Here is a 27,083-nt window from a genome sequence, read left to right as displayed (position 1 = left end):
TACATATTGCCAAGATGATAGATGAAACTCCCTTACTGGTTCCTTACTACTTACAGGGTGAAACCCATCCTCATGAATGTCATGGCCAACTACTCTCATTGTTTTAGCATCAACTTTTAAGCAGTTTTTTTCCTTTATCACTGTAGGGACAGGAGCCCCATAGGCAGAAGAGAGAAGTAGGTCTTGGGAAGATTCGAGAGGGACAAAAACACAAGGAAGTGAAACCTTAGCTTAAAACCGAGATAGGACTGTGTGTCCTGGGATGAGGGCAGGGATGCATTAATAGAAGGGACCAATCCAACCACTACTTCTTCTACACTTGTTGACATGCATGGATAATCCATTTAAAAGTTACCAAGGTATGGGGCTGGGGATTTAGCTCAGCGGCATAAGCACCTGCCTTGCAAACATGCAGTTGTGAATTCGATCCCTATTACCAGAAAAGAAAAAGTGGCCAGGGTAAATATGACTGGAGATGTGGGACCCAGTCATAACTGCCTGCATGACCATGCTGAAGGGAAAGAGGGGAACCCTAGGGACGTAAAGGAAGTCTGCCTACCCCTAGTAATGGGCTTTCACCTCTGGGGCCCTTCCTCCTATTGAGGAGTTTGTTCTGCTTCTGCAATAAATTCAATTTTGCTTTGCACCACTAAGGACTTCAATCTCTTATTTCTATTCTGAATTGAGAGTCCAGACTCAGGAAAGAAGACGGGGGCCCTGATTCGGTGTGACAATTTGAAGCTCATCTAGGATACCTGGAAGACACCAACATGATCAGTACCACTTGGCTTAAAGGGACAACCCACCAGGGAGGAGTGACTTTCCATTGTCTAGCATCTTCATCTTTTTTTTTTTTTTTTTGTCTTTTTATCGGTGCTGGGGATTGAACTCATGACTGCCTGCTTGCAAGGCAGGTGCTTATGCCGCTGAGCTAAATCCCCAGCCCCCTAGCATCTTCATTTTGTGTGCTTATTTCCCAGGAGGGAAGCAGGCAGGCTTCTGGTGCCACCCTCATACAGCTAACATATAGTTCTCCAGAATCCTGTTGGCCCAAGAATTCAGCCAACTCCTGGCAACCTACTTAGGGAATTATACTAACCTGCCACGTGCCAAGAGGCCCATCTAGGAGAATATCATGAGTGGTAGACACCTCTCCCTGGACTCACTGAAGGGCTTTCTTTAGAGATTGTGGCAGGGGATTATATCGCCCCCAGCCCAGGACATCCTTCAGAAGATTTAGCTATCAAAGGGTGCGTGCCTTTTTTGTTGCCTGCTCCAAGACTAGTTCTCTGGGATGCCTGGAGAAGGGTTTCCAGAGCAAGAAGAGTATTTTGCCTTTGTTTTCCATCTGGCTCATCACAGCCAGACCTGTGTAGCCTATTCGTATCTCCTCAGTCAGATTTCCAGAGTTCCTCAGACAGGTGGTTTGAGGCTCAGATTGATGGCACAGGTCTGTAGGTTGGAATGGGAATGAATAAATGCCCAAGTCTTGTACTTGTTGAGGTAGGTATAACCAGCAGTACATCTTCGTCAGGCCCCCTCTAAGAGGTTCCATAGGCAAATGTTCCCTAGGGATAATTTCTGCCCTGCAAGCCAAAGCTCTTGCCCTGTTGGGTCCATTTGTTGAACTCCCATGGGCAGTTAGCACCTTTGAGGAGTGGAGACATCAAAGATACTTGGACTACTAAGGAAGATAGATAGAAGGACCAGCCTTTTGCCCATGGGCATAGCATATATGGTTTCCTGCTAGGGAAAATGGTCCCTTTTAGGGTCACCCTTGGGCCACACTAGATGAGCCAAGGAAAGTTGGGATACCTGACCTAAGGTGCATGAGGAATGAATGCTTCCCTCCCAGCTGCCTCCTTCTCCCCTTTGCCTCAGATAGGAGCTCCTACCTTCAAACTTCCTCCAAACTCCCTGCTGGAATGCTTGCTTAACCACTGGAAAAAGTCAGATAACCAAACTTTCTTCAATACCCTGGCATGACTCCAGTATCAGGACCAGAAGGTCTGGCCTGAAGGAAACTTAACTACACCATTTTGCAGCAAGTTTTTGTTCTGTGAACAGGGAGGTAAATGGGGAAAGGTCTTATATATGCGATTATTTTTCACCCTTGGGGACCATCCTTACTGGATTAAAGGATGCCAAATTGATCCCACCCTATGTGGCCTGCCTCCTTCATAGGAGAAAGAATTTGAAAAGCTTCCAATAACACTAGGGCCTCTGTTGCTGTCCAGCTCCCCATCAACTGAGTAAAACACCTGGCAGGTTATGACATGCTCACCCCTCTCCCCCATGCTTACTGAACTGCTCCCAAGAAAAATATGCTTGCTCTCAGGCCAGCTCCTATGGGGAGGGGTCCTGCTAATCCCTTTCAATCTTGAGTTCAAAGAAGGAATTGGTATTAACAGGTGACCTTGACATGTATATTGGCAGCTTTGAGCATCTGCAATGTTGTATATGATGTGGCATGGAAAGATGTAGTACGTTGGGATGAAACTTTAAATCAGAGAGAAAAGTATGGTATGGGAACAAGCAGTCCAAGTGGAAGACAATTACAGCATCCTGAATCGTAAATCAAGAGCCCCAATACATTTGCAAACCACTGGAAAGGTTCAGGTTCCCTTTCCCAAAGATATATAATGATAGAAAAACTAATCCATCCCTGGTTCTGTCTGACTCATACTAGGAGTTGGGGGCATAATCCTTCTTTGGTTGCAGTTTATCAATTACCCTTAAAAACTTCCCCAGTTGGAATTAACTTTTCTTGCCAGAAATGACTCCCTATGACTGTTATTGTCCAACATGGACATAGCGGTGTTTGTGTCCTTCTAGTTTTCTGTACAGTCAAAGAGTAAGGGGTGTACCACCTCATAGAACTGGCCCTAGGGGGCCTGGCTGATATTACCAGTTTGACCCAGTGTTGACTGGGCCCCAAAATAACTGACACGCATTAGATAGCACAGACCCATGCTGTTAGCAGAATGGATAGAAACTCGGGAGAGTATCTGGGTATTACACTTTACATAATTTAGAGTGGGTAGGGTCCCAAACCTGAGTTCCTTCATTGAAAAGAACTCCCTTGGAAGAACTGTACCTTTCAAGACAGGTCTCTCAATCCTCAAAGTAGCATACTGCTTTTCTCATGTCTGTAGGTAGAGGTTCTCTTAGGTGTCTTCAATATCCCTTATAACTGCTTATTTGAGTTCATCTGGGAAAGACCAACGGATAGATCAGGATAGCCCCATTGTGAACCCCCAAAGATGACTCAGAGTCCTTCTGAATGTCATGGATTTGCCTTGAGTGGGGAGGGGCAGGGCATGGAATGAACATGCAATTTTCCAGGTTCTTGGGGTGAATCCATACTGAAATTAAATGACAGCCTGAGTCAAGCCTGGGGATAGCTCTCTCACTGAATAGTCTGGTATTAAACAAATACTCTATTTGTGAATTTTCTCTTTTTACCCTCATCACCAGAAACCTGATGTGCCAGGCTGCCACAGACTGATTGCACACCTCTGTAAGGTGAATGAGGATGAATAAATGGCCTCCTACTTGGTAAACCATAGCTAGAAAGGATGTAGTATGAACATGTCCTGTCAGCACCCCCAGCCTTCTCTCCTGGGTCAGAAAACTTAGTTCAGAAGTCAAGCACCTGGCTCATTTATTTCTGTATCTCAGCTGTACTTGGCTGAGAACTAAATTGAACAAACCTTTACTAAAGACAAACCTGCTTCAGGCAATAGTGTATTGAAAATCCAAGCATTTAGTTTACTTTTCAGAAAAACTTATGAAGGTCATTTTCATTAAACCATAAAGGGAGTTCATAATCAGAAGACAAGTTTAATGAGAAACAGCACTAGATCTGACATTAATGGGCTGGCCCAACACTTAATTTCAGTCATTCAAGTTTTCATTTTTTGGAAAAAAAATTTGAAGGGTCCTAAGCATCATATCTTGAGTTAGAAAAAAATTATTACATGGTATCATAAGAAGGAAGTACAAATCAATGTCATTTTAATACCAAAATCCCCTTTTGTTTTTTAAACGAGGGTCTGACTATGTAGCTTAAGATGGACTTGAACTTGAAATCCTCTTGTCTCAGCCTGTCAAGTGCTGAGATTATAGGCATGTTCCAGGCCCATCCAAAATACTTTTTTGTGTACTGCTATAGCAACTTACAGATTTCAGTTATACTTTTTAAAAATACCTATTAAGAGTTTTTCTTTAAGAAAATCTTTCCTTAGAAGATTTAGAAGAGCTTGGATGTACCTAAACCCTTGCTGTGGATATCAGTTTAACACACCTGGCTGTAGGGAGCAGCATATCTCACTGCTGCCCCCTTATCTTGCCCCTCCTGTGGACCTCTGTTGCGTCCGCTTATATTTCCCATGATCCTCACATCTGCCTACATTACCCATAATCCTCTCCTGCTTACGTCATATATCCGGATGTGACGATGACCTATCAGATAGCACTCTCCCCTCTTCCTGCCCCGTTGTCCCACCTTCACTCTGTATAAGTTGTTGCCATTTTCAGAATAAACGAGACTTGATTGGAACCTTTCATCTTGTCTCTGTCTCTCTCTCCTTTTGCCCAGCCCTGCCATCTCCATCCCTTCTCCAGGTGAGGCCTACAGACTGATCCGCGGGCCAGATCAAGTGGCGCCCAATGTGGGTTCAACCTGGCTCATCGACGTGAGACTGTTTATGGGAGTAAATTGCTGGCCAGCGTGACTGTTTTGGGACTTTGTCCCTGTGATTCGTGCGGATGGCCACCTTACGTTTCGCCTGAATCATGGTAGGTGAACGGGATTGGCATGGGCCAAGCACTTAGTTCAAATTGTTCATAAATGGCCTCAGGGAGGCACTCAAGGTTAGAGGGATTAAGGTTAAAACTAAAAATTTATTACAGTACTTTTAGTTTGTGCATTCTGTGTGTCCCTGGTTCCCTCTAGAGGGCTCCATTGACTCAAAAAGATGGCAAAAAGTAGGAGACACTTTCAAAGACTATTATAGAGTTTTTGGTCTGGAAAAGGTTCTGGTAACTTCTTAAGCATATTGGACTTTAATCTCTGAACTGCTGACGCAACGTCCCGCAGATCCCCAGATTGCAGAGACGCTTGCTCAGGGTGAGACTGCATTATCTGCCTTCCACAATTGTACCCCACAGCTGCCAGACTTATCCAAAGCACCCAGCTCTCCTGGCTCTGTGGTTCTTGATATTCTGGAGCCCCCTCAAGATGGCGACTTCTCCCCCTCCGGAGACTCCCAAAATGGCGACTTGCCACCATTTCCCCTTTCTGAAACACATGGGGGCACTCAAAATGGCATCACCATTCAAACTGGCTGCCAGTGCTCCTTAGAGCTCAGCGCCACCACATCCCCTCCGTCATATAAGCCTATATATCGTGATCTTTCTGGCCTCCCAAAGATTAATTGGTCACAACTAGCGGAAGAGGCTATTCAGTATCAGGGTGAGAGACCCCCTTTTGCAGCCCCTGCGCTCTCTATCGATCCTAACTTAGTGACAAAAGCCATACCAAAAAAGATAGATAACCCTCCTTTTGGCTTCCAAAAGCCGCCCGGTCCACCTCCTGATCTCCTTGATCTAGAGACAGAGACCAATTATTTACAACAGCGGCTTCAATTAAAACAGGAGAGACAAAGACTCATTTTACAACTTCAGTTGCTAGATGTAGTCTCTCGTCCCCCTTTAGATGCACCAATAATGATGTTCCCGGTAACAGAAATAACCCACCCTCCAAAAACAGATACCTTAAAAATTGCGCCTCCTTTACTGTTTCTGGTAACAGAAACCGCTCCAACTGGCACAGGTGGCGATGACTCACAAAATGGCGGAGAGACAACTCGACCCGCCCAAGATGGCGCCGGTCCACAAGATGATGGCAGTGAAACAAGTAAAGAAAGGGGGAGACAAAAAAGATGAACTAGACGCAGGGATTGGTCCCCAAGCCAGGAACATGGAAGGGATAAAACACAGGCCATTACAACAACTAGGGGGAACAAAAAAAGACAGCCACAGCGCCTACAGACATGGGATATAGAAACTGGTAATAGTGAAGAAGAAAATGATTCTGACCCACATGATAGTGATACAGACATAGACCTACCACCCCTAGCGCCGAGGACTAGTAGGGCCCATACACCGTTCCCAGTAACTGCCCTAAAGAATTAAAAACAGCAGTATCCCATTGTGGTCCCACGGCAGCCTTCACCATTGCGGTTTTAGATATCATTGGGTTAAAGGGTTACAAATTGTTCCCGGGGTCTTAGACAGTGACTGTACAGGAGAAATTAAAATCATGGCTTCTTCCATTTCTGGTGTCATCCCTATTAAACAGGGACAGCGTATTGCCCAATTGGTGCTGTTGTCATTGGTTCAGACTCCCAACACTGCCATGGCTTTCTATAGGGGAGACTCATCTCTTGGGTCCTCAGATGTATATTGGGCCCAATCCATATCTAAAAATAAGCCCTTTATGACCTTACAGTTAGATGGGAAAAGTTTTTCAGGCCTCATAGATACAGGGGCTGATGTGACTATCATTAAAAAGGAGGACTGGCCCCTCACTTGGCCCTTAGAGACTTCCATGACCCATCTACAAGGAATTGGACAATCAAAAAAACCCCCAGTGTAGTGCCAGCCTTCTCATGTGGAAAGATCAAGAAGGCAACCAGGGACACACAGCCGTATGTTGTTACAGGACTTCCTCTTAATTTATGGGGCAGAGACTTACTTACCCAAATGGGAATAATCATGGGTAGCCCCAACAGTATAGTCACAGCACAAATGCTCAAAAATGGATTTCTCCCAAATCAGGGCCTAGGAAAACAGGGCACAGGCATTAAGGCCCCCATCTCCCCTGTCCCTAACCTAATAAGAGCTGGCATAGGCCATTTTCAATAGGGGTCATTAACAGTCCTGCAGCCCATGCAAAAGAGATTACCTGGTTGTCAGATAAACCTGATGGCCCCTTACCTCTGAAAAGCTTGCAGCCGCACAACAGCTGGTGCAGGACTAGTTAGATGCAGGCCACATTGTCCCTAGTGACTCCCCCTGGAACACACCCATCTTTGTTATTTGAAAAAAAGTCAGGGAAATGGAAGCTGCTACAAGACTTTAGGGCAATAAATAAGACCATGATTTTAATGGGAACCTTACAGCCAGGCCTCCCTTCATCCAGTGCCATTCCCCTGGGATTTTTTAAAATTGTCATAGATCTTAAAGATTGCTTTTTTTCTATTCCCTTACATCCAAATGACCAAAAGCGTTTTGCCTTTAGTCTTCCATCAATTAACTTTAGAGCCACTGTGCAAAGATTCCAATAGCGGGTCCTTCCACAAGGAATGGCTAACTCTCCTACGCTATGCCAGTCTTTTGTCGCAGCCACAATACAGCCAGTCAGAGATCATTGGCCAAATATATATATCTCCCATTATATGGACGATATTCTCGTGGCAGGAGATGGTTGAGACCAGACTTTACAGTGTTACCAGGCACTACAAGCTGCCTTATAAAAGGCTGGGCTCCAAATAGCCCTTGACAAGGTCCAGCTTACTGACCCATATACATATTTAGGTTTTCAGTTACAAGGCACTCAGGTGTTTTCTCCAAAGCCTCAACTAAGACTCGATGGCCTTAAGACACTTAACAATTTCCAAAAACTCTTGGGAGATATTAATTGGCTCTTACCCTATTTAAAATTGACCAAATATGAATTACAACCCCTTTATGAAATTCTTAAGGGAGATATTGATCCAACCTCTCCCCATGAATTCACACCTGAAGCCAGAAGAGCTTTGCATATAGTAGAAGAGGCTATTGCTCAATAAACTGTTTCCTTCATAGATTACAACAAACCTTTAAAACTCCTCATCTTTGACACAAAACTTTCCCCAATGGCAGTATTTTGGCAACAAGCTCCTCTTATGTGGCTTCATTTGTCAGTTTCCCCGAAAAGGGTCCTGTTACCCTACCAACAAGCAGTCTCTGACTTGATAATCCAAGGCAGAAAACAAGGAAAATGCTATTTTGGTAAAGAGCCAGATGTCATCATCCAACCTTTCACCAAAGATCAGGTAGACTAGCTACTCCAGACTACCGAGGCATGTTGTGCTAGCCTCCTTCTCAGGGACTGTTGATAATCATTATCCTCCAAATAAGTTAGTTGATTTTGCTAATTGTCACCCATTTGTATTCCCCAAAATTACAGCTTCACAGCCCCTTTCTGTTGTCCCAGTGTTTTTACTGATGGCTCCTCCTCCGGCAAGGCTGCCAATGTAGCTCAAGACAATGTTTTTACCCTCCAGACAGACACCTCTTCTGCACAGCTGGCAGAATTACAGGCCATCTTGGCAGTTTTCACCGCTTACCCCAACCAACCCTTCAATTTGTTCACCGATAGTGCCTACCTTGCCCAGTCTGTCCCGTTATTAGAAACTGTTGCAACCATATGTCACACCTCTCCAGCTGCAAATCTGTTCAGGCAGTTACAAGAGATCGTACGGATCCGCTGCCATAAGTTTTTTATTTGCCATTTGCGAGCCCATTCTGGCCTCCTGGGCCCTCTCACTCAGGGAAATCATTTGGTTGATATTGCTACACGGACACAGGTCTTCATGATCCACTCTGAGCCCATAGATGACTCAAAGATATCTGAGGCTCATCAGCTACACCATCTCAATGCCCAGACTCTCCTCCACCTCCACAAAATTACCCGAGAACAAGCCAGACAAATTGTAAAAAATTGCCCCTCTTGTGCTGTTCACTTGCCTGTTCAACACCTAGGAGTCAACCCAAGAGGCTTAATCCCCAATGCCTTGTGGCAGATGGATGTCACTCATTTTAATGAATTTGGCAACTTAAAATATATACATGTGGTCATTGATACCTATAGTGGCTTCATCTTTGCCACACTCCAGACTGGAGAGGCTACCAAACATATTATAGCCCATATGCTATCGGCCCTCTCGGTTCTGGGATGTCCCCCAACAGCTCAAAACCGACAATGGCCCAGGCTATACTAGTATCTCCTGATTTTGCAAGTGCCTTGGTATTCTACACACCACAGGTATACCTTACAATCCTCAAGGACAAGGTATTGTTGAACGCGCACATCGCTCCCTCAAATCTACCATAGATAAAATAAAAGGGGGAACCTGGTACCCAACCCGAGGGTCTCCTAGATATATTCTTTCACATGCTCTTTATTTTGAATTTTCTATCCCTGGATGCCTCAGGCTGCTCAGTGGTATCTCGTTTTTGGCACACGCGGGCAACAACACAATTTGCATCTGTATTATGGAGAGATTCCCCTAACCAACACATGGAATGGCCCTGATCCAGTCCTTATCTGGGGGCAAGGTTCCATTTGCATCTACTCCCACCAAGAAAAGGGGGCTAGATGGCTCCCCGAACAGCTTACAAGACAAGTTGATACACAACAAACAGACAAACTAATATGGGCCTCCCATGTGCCCAGGGATGATGTGGCTCTCTGAGGCTTTTTCTCTGTGCTCTTTTTACAGGAAAATGCTGGCCCTAAAGATCTCATGGACAATTGTTGGATTTCTAACATGATTACACCTGTGCACAACAACTAATAATCCCCATCAACCTTGGGTGTGGACCCTCCAAAAATGGGACGGGCTCCAAGGAGACTGGCGCCCCGTTACTACCTAGCAGGGATCTGGAAGCCCTAGCCTTTGATTTGATCCCTGTCATGTCATTCCAATGTCTTCAGGACAATTTTGCCATAAACAGCCTTTGTACATGTGCCCCTCACCAACGTCAGGAAGATCTTATTGTCACTCCTTGGGCCATTATTTTTGTGCCTATTGGGGTTGTGAAACAGTGGTAAAATCTGGCTGATCTCCCCCAATCTCTGACACTTGTCATGCTCGGCTATGAGCCAAGAAGATGTAAAATGTGGTGGTGGGGCTCCCGCCAAACTGCTAACTGCAGAAATGTGACCCTCAATGTCACCACACCCCAAGAACAAGGCTGGATTTCGGGGCGTACCTGGGGCATTCGTTTCTACGAACAGGGCCACGACCATGGAAACCTTATCCGAATTCTAAAAAACCCATTACAACACACCCCTGTCGCAGTGGGCCCAAATCCGGTGCTGGTCCCACCCAACGACCATAGGTCTCTTGGTCAGGTGGTAACTTCACCCCCATTGACAACTACCCACCCCTCTTGCTCTCCCCACACTTTCTCAGCTGCTCCAGCACCTTTAAGTTCCACCCTTGCTCCACACTTTAACTTGTACAACCTAATTCTGGGGGCCTATGCGGCCTTAAATCACACCCAACCTGATCTCCTCCTCTCCAAAATCTCATAGCTTTTATTGGTATTGATCAGAGAGAGGTTAGTGGTGGAGCAAAGGCAGAGTACACAGGGAAAAAAGAGTACAGGCAGAGACCTCCAATTAGCAATGCACAGGTAGTTTTTGAGGTATGCAAGTCTGCAAGGGTTTTGTTTCTCCAGAGAAAACAGTGTGGCAGTCTTTGGATAATAGTGTTCAGACCTTTCCTATATACACAGTTGCCTTGCTGTTTTCTGTAGGACCCCCAGACCCACACCCAGTAATGCTGAATTCTAAGGCAGTAGGCTGGCACGTTCGTTTGCTTACTGCAAGTTAACGAAAAGACATATACCTATTGACCTGCAAAGTGATTAGAACTTCAGAGACGTTCTCAAGTACACTATATGCCCCGTCTTTCCCTTCAGTTTTTTCTAGCCTGAACTGTTTACTTTTCCTCCAAAATAATAATAAATAAAATACTTTGAAAAGCAAAAAGTAGTAACTTTTATACTTTTGAAAACTTGCAGGTCACATGATTATTTTTTAAAGGGTTATTGTTTTGAATGAGAAAAGTAGCTGGGGATTTAGGTCAGTGGCATAAGCACCTGCTTGGCAAGCATGAGGTCATGAGTTCAATCCCTGGTACAAAAAAAAAAAAAAAAAAAAAAAAGAATTAAATGATAAAAGTTTACCTAATATTATCAAATCTCAGTAAATTGCATTCTTCAATTCCCCAGTGCCTAAAAATGGGGTTGGGAACTCATATTATTTTTATTGACTTTATTTGTGGAACTGGCTTTTCAGATAATAGCTTAAGACCACCAAACAGAAATAAGGCTCCTTCTCTGCAGAAATTTTAGGGTTATACAGGCAAGTCTCAAATCTATTCACAGATGAAACCAATGCCACCTGGCCTCTGAATACATTTGTTCACTATACAGCTCTTAGATTTCTTGTACTAACCATTGCAGCTGCCCTCTACTTCCTTTGGGTTGAAATAAACCACCTACTTATTAGTGTCTGTTTCCTATAATTCTGAGACAAAAGCTTATTAAATACTTAATTGAAAAAAAGATTTCGTGAGGGCTTTTGATACTTTGACTTGCAAAACTTGAGCTAGGTGAGGTTTTTCCCATCTTGCTTAAGTGGAGGATTGGTATAATTACATAATTATGGCTTGTAACTTAATCTAGACTATAATAGAGGTTAGTATCATAAGGGTAAAGATTATGTTGGGCCATTTCTTTTTTGTCTTGAGATACAGTTTGCCATGTAGTTCAGGCTGGCCTTGAACTCACTTTGTAACCCAGACTGACCTCGTACTCCCAGTGACCATCTTGTCTCAGCCTCCCAAGAGCTGAGATTACAGGTGTATGCTGTCACCAGTCTCAATTGTAGAGCACTTTGTTAGGGTAAAAATTCAGGAATCTGATACTTGACTTTGCAGTTGTTGTATTCTTTTTTAATTCTTCATTTTTGTTAGCTTATTATTATTAGTTTGTGTTAGAGGACATGCTTCAGAAATTTTTTTCCTATTTGAAATGATGAAACTAACAAGCATGCAGTCCATATGTATAGGTTTATTTTTATGGGCCAAGGTTGAAGCTGATAAATTCCTGTTTTTACACAGGTTATCTTCTTGGTGACTGCAGTGACTATTCTGGCCCACCACAGCTCTTCTTCCTAAATTGTATAGTCATCATTGACCTTTAAAGTTTAAATTTGCCTGTTCTGTTGACAACAGGAATCTATTTCTAGATTTGTCTTTCTAGAACTGGTTATATTAACTAATCGAATGTCTAGTGTATAGATTCTGGTCAATTCAGTCAGTGGTCTTCAGTCTTTCCTTGTCAGACCTTTAGTCTTACACCAGAATTTTGCTTACTGTAACAAATAAATGCAGGGCAATGTGCTCTAGTGTGTAGTACAGGGAATAATGGGAACAAATGAATGAATAGTCTTCAAATGCTAAGTTTCTCACCAGTATATTTTCTGTGGTCTTTACACAAAACAGGAGCATTATTTTTACCTCTAGCGTAGGGCTTGAACATAGGGCTTGTCTTGTTAGGCAAGTGCAATGTACCAAGCTCCAGCGTATCCTTAGCCCTTGAGGGAAACATTACTCTGGCAATGCAATACAGGATGATTGGTTGGGATAGCGAAATTGAAAGTAGAGACCATTTAAGGAACACTCTTCCCCTTATGAACCGAGGGTCTTCACACTGTTACATTCTCAGCCCTGAGACAGCTCCACTGAGTTACTTGGGCGAGATGCCACTTTGCCATCCTGCTTCAGCCTCCCAACTGCATAAATTACAGCATGTGCCACTGGAACTTGGCTTCAGCTTTCTTTAAGTGATGTGGTATAGGTAATGGCATCGTAAAAGAAAATTAATTTGATAATCCACCAAAATAAGTGAGAAAACAGTCTCATCTCAAAACCCTTATTCAGTTCTCAAGGCCTTTGATACCTTCACCTCTAATGTATTTGGTCCCCCTGAATGCTGTCATAGCTCCTCTCATAACTGACACTAATGGTGTGACTTTTCCTACTTGAACTTTAGGTTGCTCCTTGAGGGCAGCACAGCACTGTAATGGCTGTATCCCTGCTCCCTGCGCAGAGGTCTGCAGAGGTTAGGCTGTCCTTGAGCTCAATAGGCTGGCCTTGAACTCTCTAGTCCTCCTGCCTCTGCTTTCCATGTGCTGGGATTACAGGTGTGTGCTAGCATGTGCACTAGTATTTTCACAATACTAACATAATTTGACTTTAAAATGATTCTCAAAAGTATGCAGAAGATACTTGTGTGAAGACACTGGCACTGGTGTTAATGAGTGGTGCTTTATAGTCTTTAAATTATTCTAAGGTGGAATGCAAATTTAAGTATATGTTCTTATTCACCTTTTAGATTATGCTATCTTGACGTCATGCAGTTATTTTAAATGTCACGTAGTTTTCCTTGTGCTCAAACATAAATGATGGTATATTTTGTTGTCTTATAAAATGGAATACTTTTCTCAGATTTCCAAATATTAAAAGCATACTGTAGAGCTTTAAAACTTCATTTTAAAAATAAATGTAAAAATGTTTTAGCTTAAAAAACAAAAGCTATTTTTTTGTTTACGCTGCAGCTTGTATCATCCTTAAGAATGCTTAAAGAGGATTTAGCTCAGCAGCATACAGGCCTTCCTGGCAAGCGTAAGATTGCAAGTTTGATCCCCAGTACCAAAAAAAACAAAAAAGACCTCAGGACTATGCACTTGCCAGACAGGGGCCATGCCACTGAGCTACACTCCTGGCCCCTAGAATATTCTGAATAGTGTTGGTACCACCTGTGTTGTGAAATCATTTTGAAACCAATCAGTGTATTTGTAGCTTTTTTTTTAGAAAAAAGATACTGAATATTCAAAATGCAGATGTATGATGCTCCTTGAAACAGGTTTCAAACTAGAAATGATAAACTACATATAAAGAGTAAATTGTACTGGATTGCACTGGTAACAGAGATGACGGCTGAGAAACTAAAAAGCCATATAGATCATATTGCTGAAATATGTCAAATGCGAGAAATAAAGTAGTTCCTCTTTTGAAAATTAGAGCAACTCTTCAAGTTGGAGATCTGTGTACAGGCATGAAATCAAGTGTACTATACCTTACAGATGGATGAATATAGAAAAAAAAAACGTAACTTGTTGCTGTATTGTTGCTTCCATTTGTTGGACATAAACTAATCAAAGATACTCTGCTTGACAATAAACATGTTCTGAAATTGATAAAATATGTGAATGTGTGGAATGACTTTTACTCTTACAATGGATCCTGAACAATTGTATATTGACATTTGTACTGATGGTGAAAAAGCAAGTGAGTAAAACTGTAGGTACCTTAGTACAAATTAAAGAGGCATCAAACTAGTCATTTTTCACTGCCACACATTTGTAGTGTGAACTGCAAGAAAAAGCCAGTTTCATATAAGAATGGTCTTGTGAAAATGTTAAAATTGTTAAATGTGGATCCCTGAGGACTTTGCAATGTGAGTGATGAAATTGAAAGTTTGCATACAGTAGTTAGGATGACTAAGATACTGAAGCAAGAGAGTTGCAAATTGAATTAACTTTTCTCATAGCACCACTTTTACTTAAAACAACTATCAATTTGCCAGGTATGGGACACACCTCCATTTGAGAGGCTGAGGCAGGGGGATGTCCATAAAATGGAGGATAGCCTGAGCTACACAGTGAGATGATCTCAACCAAAACAAAAGTTGCTCTAGCACAAGTATACAACACACATGGTAAACATTCAAATGCCTGGAGAAGTAGGATGAGACATGCCAGGAGTGGAGGATTTTTCTGGAAAAAACCACATTATTTTAGAGGTATTAGAACTGAAGACTTGAGACAAACTAAAATACCATTCTTTAACTTTTCCAGTAAGTTCTTCTAGCACACATCTGTCATTGAGCAGTTGACAACTGATCAGTAAACATGTTAACCTGGTTTGTCTGGTGACATGGTAAGCCTGTAAGTACCAAGGCCCACTAACTACACTGGCTAGAACTTTCAAGCTTTGACAACACTGTGCCACTGAACTTCACACATAACACCTTTAGGTTCCTGGAAAAGGCTACCCTGAAGATGGATAGTTCCATTCTTTATACCTATTAAGCACATACAGGCTTTACTGTACTTTCACAGTATTTTTATTGGCCTTCAAATTGTGTTTTGGTCCTTGCAATGGACACCAAAAACAGCAGATCAGGCAGTTTTCTGAAAGCCTATTACCATTTTAAAAGAAATGTAACCAATCCTTCCCTTAGTGCAGTTATCCAGTGTTTTCCTATCATTAGATGTATAAAATTTTTCCTAGTTTTTAACATTTTTGCCCTCCAAAATAGTGACTCATTCCCAATAACAGATTCTTTTTAAACATTTCTGTGATATAGGAGGCCCATTTCCATGGTTAAAAATCTGTATATCAGGGCTGGGGATTTAGCTCAGTGGCATAAGCGCCTGCCTTGCAAGCATGCGGTTGTGAGTTCAATCCCTGATACCGATAAAAAAAAATTTATCAACTGCAGGTCTTCTCAATCTCCTCATACTCATTTCCTATTCTACTCACTGTATCAGCACAGACACTGAGGAGACACACCATGTTAAATCAGTCTAGTGAGCAAAGCACAAAAATGATGTGTTTCCAACAAGTCCATGTTAGTATGTAGAAACATTAATTCACTGGTTTAGCAGATACTGAATGCTTACTGTTTGCCAAGTACAATATTAGAGACTTAGTAAATATGGTCCTTGTACTTTTGGTTCTGTTAACTACTTACCAGCCTTTAGTTTGAGGTTTAAATGGATTTTTATGTCCCAGGGAAGTTTTTTTGTGTATGTTGCAGCTGTAAATTTTAATAGTAAAAACACCAACTTTAAAAATTAAAAAAAAAAAAAAAAAACAAAAAAAACCACCAGTTTAGGATATAAAACTTCGAAATGTCTCATGTTCAGTTCATTCTCAGGTTGGTCAGTCTGAACAGATCCAGATTAGGGCTGCTGACTACACTGCCACTGTGGACTCTGAGGAAAGTCCTATCTTCTTTAACTCTGATGGAGACATTAAAAACTGAAACTGACACCACTCCCAAATAAAATGTATTTTACTTTGGTTCTGTCTTTGTGACATGGTTTTGCTGTGAAGTTCAATCTGGCCTTGAATTCACTTTGTATCCCAGGCTACCCTCCAACTCATTCATGGCAATCCTCCTGCTTCCTCCTGGGAAATGCTGGGATTACCAGTGTGTGCCACCCAGCCCAGAATTAATTTGTGCCCAGTCCAAATTACCTTTTCATTCAAAGTTTTTTTTTCTTCTCATCTTTGACCAACAAAAAAAATTTCTGATAGGTTCATGTTTGTATTTCACAATGAATACATGCTTTTATATACTGAAAGCAAAACCTACTCGGTTTATTGGTTCCATACCTCATCTACCAATGTTCCTGCTATTCTTTACAAATAGAAATGTCCTGTACTAGAAGAAACACTATTTATAATCCCTTTCATAAACCTTAGTCCTGTTTTAGATCTGTGTTAACCTGAATAAGAGGTGCATATTTTAATTTTTAAGGCACATATTGTTTTCCTGTAGGTGTTATGAAATTTCACAAAATACAACAATGCCTTATTTTTTGAGGGTGAGATAAACCGAACTTGAGCTACCAAAGAGCAAAGCTGCATAAGCAATGCAAAGTAGCCTACTATCTTACAACTATGTTCTTAGCTTATATAAGTCAAGGTGGCTTTCTACTTGACTCAACAGAAAACGCCTGGAAATAAAGTGTTCTATAGATAGACCTCACAGCATTTTAGTAAGGTTTTCAATAATCATCTGTAAAGCATTTTAAAGAAGTTGTTATTGTGGAGGCTGAGGCAGGAAGACCACAAGTTGTTCAGCTTCACCAACCTAACAGGACAGTCTTAAAAATAAAAATAGAATAAAAAAGCCTTGCGTTTAATCCCCAGTACTGTAGAATGAAGAGCTGGAGAGATAGCTCACTGCCAAAGTCCTTTGTAGAGTCCCTAGTACTAGGGTCGGGTGTCTGTGTATGGGTGTGTGTCTGCTAATTGCCAGCCACACCCTCAAACAATTCTAAGGAAAGGCTCTGCTTTCTCAAACCTTAAATTATATCATATTATAGTCACATTTTTGCTATGCAAGGTGAAGGGCTTTGGGTTGGTTGAAATATTGCAGACTTCACTTCTGTTAATATTCTCTCAAATCAAGTTCTTCTTGCTGACATTTCCAGTGTTGGGAAGTACAAAAACTATCACCCATCATTCTTTGTATTACCAAGGTGTCCCTCTTTGTTCATCTTGCTCTGAACAATGAACAAAAGCTTGAGGTGTTCGTTTCAGAAGATAAACTGCAGCATGAAGACCCCCAATATTCACCCAGACAGTATGCACCTTTCGCCATACATGTCCCATTCCAGATAATGCCTGTGTATACACAAAAAGAAAAAAATTAAACAAAAAAACGGGCTGACCATTTGCTTATAAACAATTCAGGCATCTTAAGTTTCCAGTTAAGAAATATGAAGAGAAAACACATCCTATTCAAATGAGTCTCCCCAAGTCTACATAAAAAGATCCTGAAACTGCCACAGACAGATTTTGAGCTAATGTTTAGCACCTTGGCAAAGCACTTCTTGTCCTGGGTAAGAAGCACGGCTCGGCCTGTCCCAGGTCTACAGACACGGCTCATCTCCCGTAGACAAGCTGGATAAAGATTCCAGTTTCTCTTTTTGGAGCCCATTCTGTAAAACAAAGTCTGATGAGTGAACTATTGACAATTACAAAAGATACATATCTAGGATTATATCAAATGAGAACAAACATTCATGCATCTCAAGACATAAAAAGGCAGAGCTTAGCCATTATATGAAATAATAATAAACAGTTATTCCCATAGCTTATTAACTGAATTTCATATAGATGAAATCATACTTTGTCTTAAGGAGTACAGTCAAAACAAACCAAAGCTTAGAAAACAATTTATCCTGAGAATCAAAGTTAAATTTTCCTCAGCATTTTGAGTTTTTTTTTTTTTGAGACAGGGTATCACTATGCAGTTCGGGCTGGCCTTGGGCTCACTTTGTAGCCCAGGCTGGTCTCGAACTTGCCAACAAGTCTCCTGCCTCAACCTCCCAAGTGCTAGGAATACAGGAGTGTACCACCATGCCTGGCTGTTCTTCTCAGTATTTTTATTTAAACTATGATTATGTAATTGAACAAAATAGGCTAGGAAGTGAATTACAGGTAATTAAAAAAAGAACCTCCTGTGATGGTTGGGATCAAAATATTCCTAAATTCTCATAAAAAACAAATTGGGTGAATCTATCATGATTATTAAAACTGTTCAGCAAAAGCCAGCTTGGTGATAGCTGAGACAGGAGGAATTGCAGGCCAACATGGATCACCAAGTGATTCAAAGCCAGCATGAACTACATAAGAAAACACAAAAAACCAAAAACTGTTTGGAAAAAAAAACCAGTTCAACCAGGCATGGTAATCCCAGCACTTGGAAGACTGAGGCAGAAAGATTGCTGTGAGTCTGAGACATAGTAAGGTCAAGGCCAACCCGAACTACACAGCAAAAGCCTGTCTCAGAAAAACCAAGAACCAAAAGAACAAAAAGCAACAAAAAAATCCCCAAAACAAACCACAACAATTCTACTAAGTCTGGTAAAAGGACCTGAAGAGTTTTTCTACATATGGAAGATTGTTCTTTTACACACAAAGAATGATATTTAGAAGACAAATCAAGTACCAGAATTAAGTAAAACTCCTTTTTAAAAAAACACACTGCATACCTTTTCCCAAATGGCATGTCTGTAACAATGATATCCACAGAGCCAGTTCTCAGTGGAAGATTGCAGCTATCCCACTGAACAGCATCAATGGGCAAGCCCCAGGAGTGTTTGCTGTAAGGACAAAGGGAAGGTGCTTCAACAGACTCAAATATGATCTTTTAAAAAATGAATCTTCTCAACAGAGATTGCTACAGCAAAGCACAATGCTGTGAATTATAGTGAAAACATCACCAACTGATCAGAATCTTAAAAATGACACGTAAGAAGGAACTTTATATAAACGAAATAAAACTAGCACGATGACTGAAATGGCAGAGCTACATATAAATTTAAATAGCTAAGATCAATTTTCAAAAGATCTTCATAAGCAGCATGGCAGTGCACCCTTGTACTCCCAGCACTCAGGAGGCTTAGGCAGGACAGCTGTGAGTTTGAGGACAGCCTTGGCTCATAGTGAGTCCAAGGCCAGCCTAGGCATAATTGAGACCCTGTTTCAAAAAAAAAAAAAAAAGACATTAACATCTGTTTCACATACAGGTTAGGAGAAATAAATTAGGAGAAATCATGCCTATAAGAGAACTTTATAGGGTTTCAAAGAGAAAAATCAGTGAAGATAAGGGTGTAGCCAGTACTATAGATTATAAAATAATCATATGTATGAAGTATGAATACCATGAGTATTTAAAAAATGAGAAACACTTTTTCTAAAAAACAACTGATTTACAAAGACTGACACTATTAGAGGCAGTTGTCTCTCAATTTCCTAAGGCCAATTGCCAATTGTAGATTAAGTGACTTCCTATGCTATGTATTCAGTATACACACCTGCAAAACTTAATGAATCTGTTTACTCTGAGTTACTCCTGCAGTTTTCTAAATGAATAAAGGATGCTGGGTGTGATGACACATGCCTATAATCCCAGCACTTGGAAGAGTGAGGTAGGAGAACTGCTGTGAGTTCAAGGCTACTCGTACCTACATAGCAAGAACCTTTATCAAAAAAAAAAAAAAAAAAAAAAAACCAACAGAAAGGAATGAAGGGTAACTATACAGAACAGAGATATGGGCGTCTGATAAGAAACTGTACACTAAACCCAAAGTTGTCCCCAAACACTAGCAAAGAGTGAGGCTGACATAGAAGGTACCCTTAAATAGAATTTGTAGTGGGCTAGTACTTGAAACACTACAATACAGAAGTCAAAAGGATGGACAACACATGTACCCAGGAGCTGATGGATTTCCAAACTACGGATCTCAAAGGCCTATGGTTTAGAAAGAGGGTCCTCTCCAGGAACCAACCACGCTGGCACCTTGTGTTGGGAGCCGCAGCCCCGAGCCCGGTCGCCTCACTTGGCGGACGTGAGGCCTGTAGTAAAGAGTAAAGCCTGAGGTAGATTACCCCTCCCATCGAGCATGTTAGTTTCCTGCTTACCGCGTAAGCAACCCGCTCAACAATATAGTCTGCCTGGCAACTGATGATGTTAGCCAATCAGCTTGCCTTGCTTACTTTAACATGATTGGACACTGTATCCGTATATATACTGGTGCCACCCCTGGGGGGGAAGAAGAAGCCCAGAAGTAGAAGCCCAGAAGGAGCCGCGGGGAGCGGACCAGAGGAGGCTTCGGCTGGGAGCGATCCCAGGGCAGGCTGTACGGAGAAGGAAAATAAAAGAAAAGGTTGTCCACTGCCAGACTTTGTCGTGTGTCCTTCCTGCCGGCCGGGAGCGGACATCGACAACCTTGATCTTAAGTTTCACAGCTTTATGGGAGTAAGCCCTTTAACCTCATAAGAGAGGATGATTTAAGACCCTTACATATTTTGCCTGGAGAAGAGAAGAGAGTTATGTGTGTACTTTATTGGCAGTGGGGTTTCAAATAGTGTTTTTGTTTTTGGCTTTTTGAAACAGGGTCTCACTCTACAATTCAGGCGGGCCTCAAACTCATGGCAATTGCTGAGATTACAGGTATGTGCCACCATACCTAGACAAATTGCTGGTTTTGATCATCACATGAAACAAAGATTTTTTTTCTTTATGGATCCAAGTGGGAGAATACAAATGAATCTGTGGAAGGTACAGGTAGAGTTTTTGTTCTTGAAAGAAAGGGCTAGCCAGGCACAGTGGTACACAACAACAATCCAGCATTTTGGGAGGGTAAGTCCAGCCTGGGAAACTTAGTAAGACCTTGTCTCAAAATAAACAATGAAAACACTTGGGGATGCCAGCTGTGGTAGCACACCTGGAATCCCAACTCTTGGGAGGCTGAGGCATGGGGACCACTGCAAGTTTGAGACCAGCCAGGGCTACATAGTGAATTTAAGACTATGCTGAACTATACAGTGAAACCTTGTTTCAAAAGACAAAAACAAGACAAAACAAAAATCCAAATCAAAACAACAACAAAAACATATCTGGGGATGTAGCTCAATACAGTGGTTCTGGGTTAAATCCCCAGTACTACCAAAAAAAAAACCTCATTGATGTAAGACAAATTTATAGCCTACATAAGTAGAACAGAGACTTAGACTGTATTACAGCGGGCCACTGGTTAGTATCTCTTATAGGACATTTAACAATTATGGGAGTGGATTTCAGCTCTCGTTCAACTCATTCTTTTAAATATGAAATAATGGAAACGGGGCAGGGGATTTAGCTCAGTGGAAGCATGAGGTCATGAGTTCGATCCCCAGGACACCCCCCCCCCCAAATATGTCATGAGTTTGATCCCTGGTACCAAAAAACAAAAGAAAACAATGAAAAAAAAAAAAAAAGGACTAGGGGGAAAAAAAGGAAGATAAAGATGTAGCTCAATGTGAAGGTCCTGGGTTCAATCCTTAGTACTGCAAAAATGGAAAAGAAAAAAGGAAAATAGAAAAAGTCACCATAGCATGAGGAAATTAAATTATTTTGAAATATAAATTATTTTCAATTAATTTAAAATCTAAATAGAGTCTCATACTATATTCATCTTGACTATTTCACACAATGCACGGAGGTCATTAACTCACAGTCAACATGAAAAGTGATTCTAAGCTGAAGAATCAGCTCAGTGGCTCAAGTACCTGCCTGGCAAGCGTGAGGTTGTGAGTTCAATACCTGGTAACAAAAAAATAAAAAAGGAAAAGTGATTCTCTGTGCTAAAATATGATATAAAAGATTTAAAATTCTACCCTTCTTTAACTTGGTTCTTGGTCAATAAAGATGAGATGTTATCAGCTGCTCTTTTTACAGCCAATGGACTATTATCACCAGCAATATGGTAACAGTTACACCATTCAGTAGCTCCCTAAAAGACAAGAGCATGTATTAGAAACATAAGTAACAAGCTACAAAAAACTGTGAAGGAGAATTATTTCAAGCAGTTTGTCAGTAAGCAAGAAAATCAATCCAGTGGTCTTTTCAAAAGTGGCAAGACAATACAATATTGTCAACCTTGCGATAGTCCTCATTGGAAATGCCTTCTCTGCTTGCTGAGCTCCTATCTTTCAAAACTCAAGTGTGACTGTCCACTTATTGGGTTAAGTGTTTCCTAGAGAGGCACTGGACTGTGAGAGCATAGTTAAATGGCCTACACAAAAGTGGGGCCTTGCTGAAGTATATCAAGGGAGTGTGACCATGGGGACTATATCTGGCCTTGGCCCCTTCCTATCTGGTATCTTCCCAAACTCTGCTTCCTGGCTGGGCATAAAGCAAGCAGCTCTGGGACATCATGTACTTCTACCATGATGTTCTACTTCATCTCAGACACACAGCAATGGACCAGTCAACCGTGGACCAAAACCTCTGCAACCGTAAGCTAAATAAATCTTTAGGTTGTAGATCTTGGGTATTTTGTCCCAGTATCTGAAAGGCGATTAATACACAGCTTCAATATCACAGCCTCTGTAACATCAACCTCAACTCTTCAAGCTTTTGTTCATCTGCTACTGAACTTGTGCCAATTTTGAACAATTTGGAACAACTGTTCCAATATGAACAATTATGTTTGTATGTGCCTGCCTCCCAACTAATCTAGGAACTTCTTCAAACAAATCTAGTATTTTATTAAATCCCAGACTCAGCAGTGTCTAACAGGTGTAACAGTCCCTGACTAAACATGGTTTAAAAAATTAACCAGTCAGGCATGGTGGTCCACATCTATAATCCCAGCACTCGAGAGGCTGAGGTAGGAGGATCGTTGCAAGTTCAAGCCAACCAGGGCTACATAAGTGAGTCCAGGCCAGCCTACATAGCCAGACCCTGTCGTAAAAACAAAAACAAAGCAAAACAAAACAAAACAAAAAAGTAAAACTACCCTAACTGTACCTTTCTGGATTGTGAGTTTATATAATCAGATCTACTAGAATACCTCACCCTATCAAAATAAAACCTCATTTTCTTTGTATGTTAGCCTTTCGAATGGTAACTGCCATATCCCTGAAAGGATTTTGTAGTTTTATACCAAAAGCTTGACAGGGACTGAAAGTAAATAGCCGGCTGTCACATTTCACTTACAACATACTACAATCGGCCTGAACAATGTTTTGTGCAAGTTAGCAAAAGGCTTCTAACATGAAAGCAGAGAACGGTTCTACCCTCTGCTTCGGATGAATAGTAAACACCACTTTCTTTGCGATGGGGACACACATCCTACCAACGCATACAACACTTCCTAACTCTACTTTGCCCAGCCATGATGGTGGTGACACACTCCAGTATATAACCCTGCAGGACTATATAAAAGGGATGTCAGAATTTGGCTGAGCAGGAATGGGGAAGGAAATTACATGTCTGATGAAAGTCTCACATGATTCTGACTTCCCAACATTCTTTTTAACACCTACTTGGATTTTCCAACTCAAAAGAACATTTTCTAGCATCTCCATGTTTTAAAAGAAATACACATACATATATAGCATTAATTTCTTTCACAATTTTACTCATTTTGACTATATAGCAGGTTAGGTTTTCTCACACTGGCACCCTCAATGTCTACCTCTACATAGAAACTGCCCAAGCTTTTACATTTTTTTTAATTATTTATTTTTGTACCAGGGATTGAACTCACAACCTTGCGCTTGCCAGGCAGGTGCTTATGCCGCTGAGCTAAATCCCTAGCACCTAAGCTCATTTTAAAAGAGACATTTTGGGGCTAGGCCCTCATGGCACCCACTTGTAACCCCAACACTTGGAAGGCTGTGGAAGGAGGAGATTGCTGTGAGTTTGAAGCCTGTCTCAAAAAATGAAACAAAACAAAACAAGGCAAAATTATTGCCAGGCGCAGTGGCACATGCCTGTAATCCTGGCACTCAGGAGGCTGAGGCAGGCAGATAGTCATGAGTTTAAGACCAACCAGAATTACACTACGAGTTCAAGGCCAGCCTAAACTATATAGCAAGGCCCTGTCTCAAAAATGAAACAAATAAAAAAGATGTATTTTTATTCTGTTCTTCAGCTGTTATTTCTGGACATCCAGTGGCCTTACCTGTTGTTTGACAGACATATCACAGATTGGGTTTAGACAACAGCACTGCTTTATTCCACAGCTGTCTTTGATTACAACTTGGTATTTTCTGTAGAGGTCTCTACAGGCATACTGACTTCAGTCACTAGCAGAATGTAACAATCATGTAAACTAGTTTCCTTCTTGGATTTTAACTTCCAGATCATAGGTGTCACTTTCTAATCAAGAGTCTGATTGTTGGGAGACCAGAGAACATGGCGGACAGACAACAGCAACTACCAGAGGCTCTCTGAAAGGTTCGGCTCAGAGGCCAGAAATAATGCGGACTAGGGAGACACGAATCAGTAGAGATATGCTCTGCTGACTCAGGAACGAACTGGGCTGAGAGAATCCAACTTGGAATACAGTCCTGGCGCTAAAATAGGAACAGAAAAATCTCGGTGTGGAGGCTCGACTCCGCGCCATCGGAAACCGGTTTGGATTTCCCGCCGTGCGGCGGCCGGCTATCTCCACAGCGGCTCAGCAAGGAGAGACGCGCCGAGCTCTGGGAGCGCCGAGCTCTGGGAACGGGAGAACGGAGTCGAAAAAAAAAGGACGGACAGAGGTGTACACGAAAACTGACTGGTGGCGAGGTGAGTGAGAATCTGACCCCCCACCACAGTTTGACTCTAGCGGAGATCTCTCTGGGCGCCATTCCCCTCTCGGACGGGATTGGAGAAAAGTGCCTGGCCTGAGTGACGCTGCTGGCGGACTCTCTAGGCTAGACTAGCCTAACCCAGATCCCAGAGCCGGACGATGGCCCGGAGGAGCGACTGACTTCCGCGTAGGCTGCCTCCTCCGACTCCCTGGTGCGCAGCGGTGGGCGGGAACAACTAGCCAGCGCAATTTGATCAGGCTGTGGCTGACAGGCAGGGAAGCCGGGCCTCCTTTGTAAGATTGCATTTTATAAGGAACAAAAAATATGGGGAAGGGAAGCAACAAAAAAAGCTCCTCGGCCCCCAATCCTGAGAAACAGGCAATAATGGATGCCACACCAGTATACATTAAGCACCATATTGAGAGCCTCATAGACCAATTCAGGAATGAAGTTATCAATGATCTGAAGCTAGAAGTATGCAGAATAGTTAGAGAAATGCTAAACACCACCCAGGAAAAAACAGATGGTGGAATGGAAGAACAGAAAAAGAGGGGAGAATTGCTTGATGGAGAAAACAGAGAAAGCATTGAGTATGTGAAGCAGGTTCAAAGGGACTATCAAGAAATTAATAAGTCTATACAAGACTGGCATAACAGCTTGAAAGAAACTAAGGACAGACTATCTGAACTGGAGGGCAGACTTGAAATATGGGAGAATGAAATGAAAAACTTCTTAAAAATAACAAAGAAACAAACAGCAATAATACAAAGACAAGAAGATGATAAGAGGAGCCACCACTTAAGGATTAAGAACATAGAAGAAGAAGTAGGGACACAAACAAGTGAATTACAAAAGCTACTCACAGAAATAATCCAGGAGAATTTTCCTAATTTAGCAAAAGGTAAAGATACTCAGCTGTATGAGGCATACAGGACCCCAGCTACCTACAACCCTAACAGAGAAACACCCAGGCATATAATAATAAAAATCCCAGAAATTCAATACAAGAACAGAATATTAAAAGCTGTAAGAGACAAGAAACAGATCACTTACAAAGGAACACCCATCAGAATTACAGCAGATTTCTCTTCACAAATCATCAAATCACGAAGAGCATGGGGGGAAATAATTCAAGCTTTGAAAGATAATAATCTCCAGCCAAGATTGAGATATCCTGCACAACTGTCCCTGGAAATTGATGGAAAAACGAGGTGCTTCCAGGATAAAGAGGAACTGGGGGAATTTGCAACCACCAATTCAACTCTACAGAAAGTATTGCAGGATATTCTAAAAAAAAGAAAAATACAAAGAACCCAGAAATAGTGGCAGGGAGGCCACAACGAATGGAGCAGAGAACAAAATGAAGAAGACAAACTGACAGCTACTGACAGAAAAAGAGCTCAACAGAAATGAGACAGAGAAGATTGGATGATAGGAACAGCTATTTTTGAGAAAATGACATCTTAATAGGTAATGCTGATTCAGTACCATCTTGTTTTGAAGTCTCATCTAGCTTTTGTTCTTCTGTCTCCAATGGTCTAACCAGGTTGTATCTTATTGGATTTTGTTATGTATGTTAGTATAAGCAAAAACCTTTTAAAGACAAGGAGATTATACAGAGACCATTGTTCATTTTCTGTTAGTCAATTCCAAATACTCTATAATGCTGTCATTCTCTTAAATGGTTTTACATTGTTTTGATATACTTAATGCTACAGTATATGAAGTTGTACTCAAGGACTTCAGGGAGGGAGTCAATATGGTAACTATTTTTAAGTCGGAAATATCTGGTGGTGAAACACTATTCTGCTTAAAAGGTTATGTCTTGATCTGCCCTGTTTCGCTGTTATGCCCTCTTTTTCTTTTTCTCAATCTCCACTCCATTATATACTTTTTTATTGTTATCCATTTAATTAAAGGGAAAAATATAGCAGGATATAATATAGTAACCCACTTTGACTTTCTATTTTCTCGATTTGAAGCCCTGTATTACTCTCACCATCTTGTTTTTGACTGAGGTTCCTCTATTCTGTTTTGCTGAATAGTATCAGGTTCGAAAGTTTAGGCATCAGCTGAGAAGATAATGAGATTCATTATAACGCCCATTCTCGTTGACTTCTATCTACTTTTGAAGACCTACAATATCTCCAATGTTTTGGTTTTGTCGGTTTTATCCTTTATGGTTTTGTTCAATAGTATTACAACTAATGATATAGGCAATTCTATTAGAAATAGCGGGAGGCATTAGGGTAACCATTGTTGATCACCTTGTATTATGTTTTTATATTATCTATTAAATCCACC

At 41.5% G+C, this 27,083-nt stretch overlaps 1 protein-coding gene across 2 annotated transcripts in view; it reads right to left on the bottom strand.

Moving 5' to 3' along the window:
* Positions 1 to 14,441: 14,441 nt before the first annotated feature.
* Thumpd3 (THUMP domain containing 3) overlaps positions 14,442 to 27,083 on the bottom strand; it is a 28,586-nt gene continuing 15,944 nt past the window's right edge. For both annotated transcript variants that reach the window (XM_003464135.5, XM_013146330.3), the window contains exons 7-10: positions 21,870 to 21,985; positions 18,701 to 18,811; positions 17,521 to 17,644; positions 14,442 to 17,327 (exon numbers count right to left, since the gene is read on the bottom strand). In XM_003464135.5, coding sequence (XP_003464183.1) covers positions 17,175 to 17,327; positions 17,521 to 17,644; positions 18,701 to 18,811; positions 21,870 to 21,985 — 504 coding nt within the window. In that variant the 3' untranslated portion in view covers positions 14,442 to 17,174. The remainder of the gene's footprint in view (positions 17,328 to 17,520; positions 17,645 to 18,700; positions 18,812 to 21,869; positions 21,986 to 27,083) is intronic.

This window comes from Cavia porcellus, unplaced genomic scaffold (assembly GCF_034190915.1).
Source record: "Cavia porcellus strain 051 isolate PalLab524CR breed Dunkin Hartley unplaced genomic scaffold, mCavPor4.1 scaffold_15, whole genome shotgun sequence".
NCBI classification, from domain to species: Eukaryota; Metazoa; Chordata; class Mammalia; order Rodentia; family Caviidae; genus Cavia; species Cavia porcellus.
This window is presented reverse-complemented; position numbering and strand designations above follow the sequence as displayed.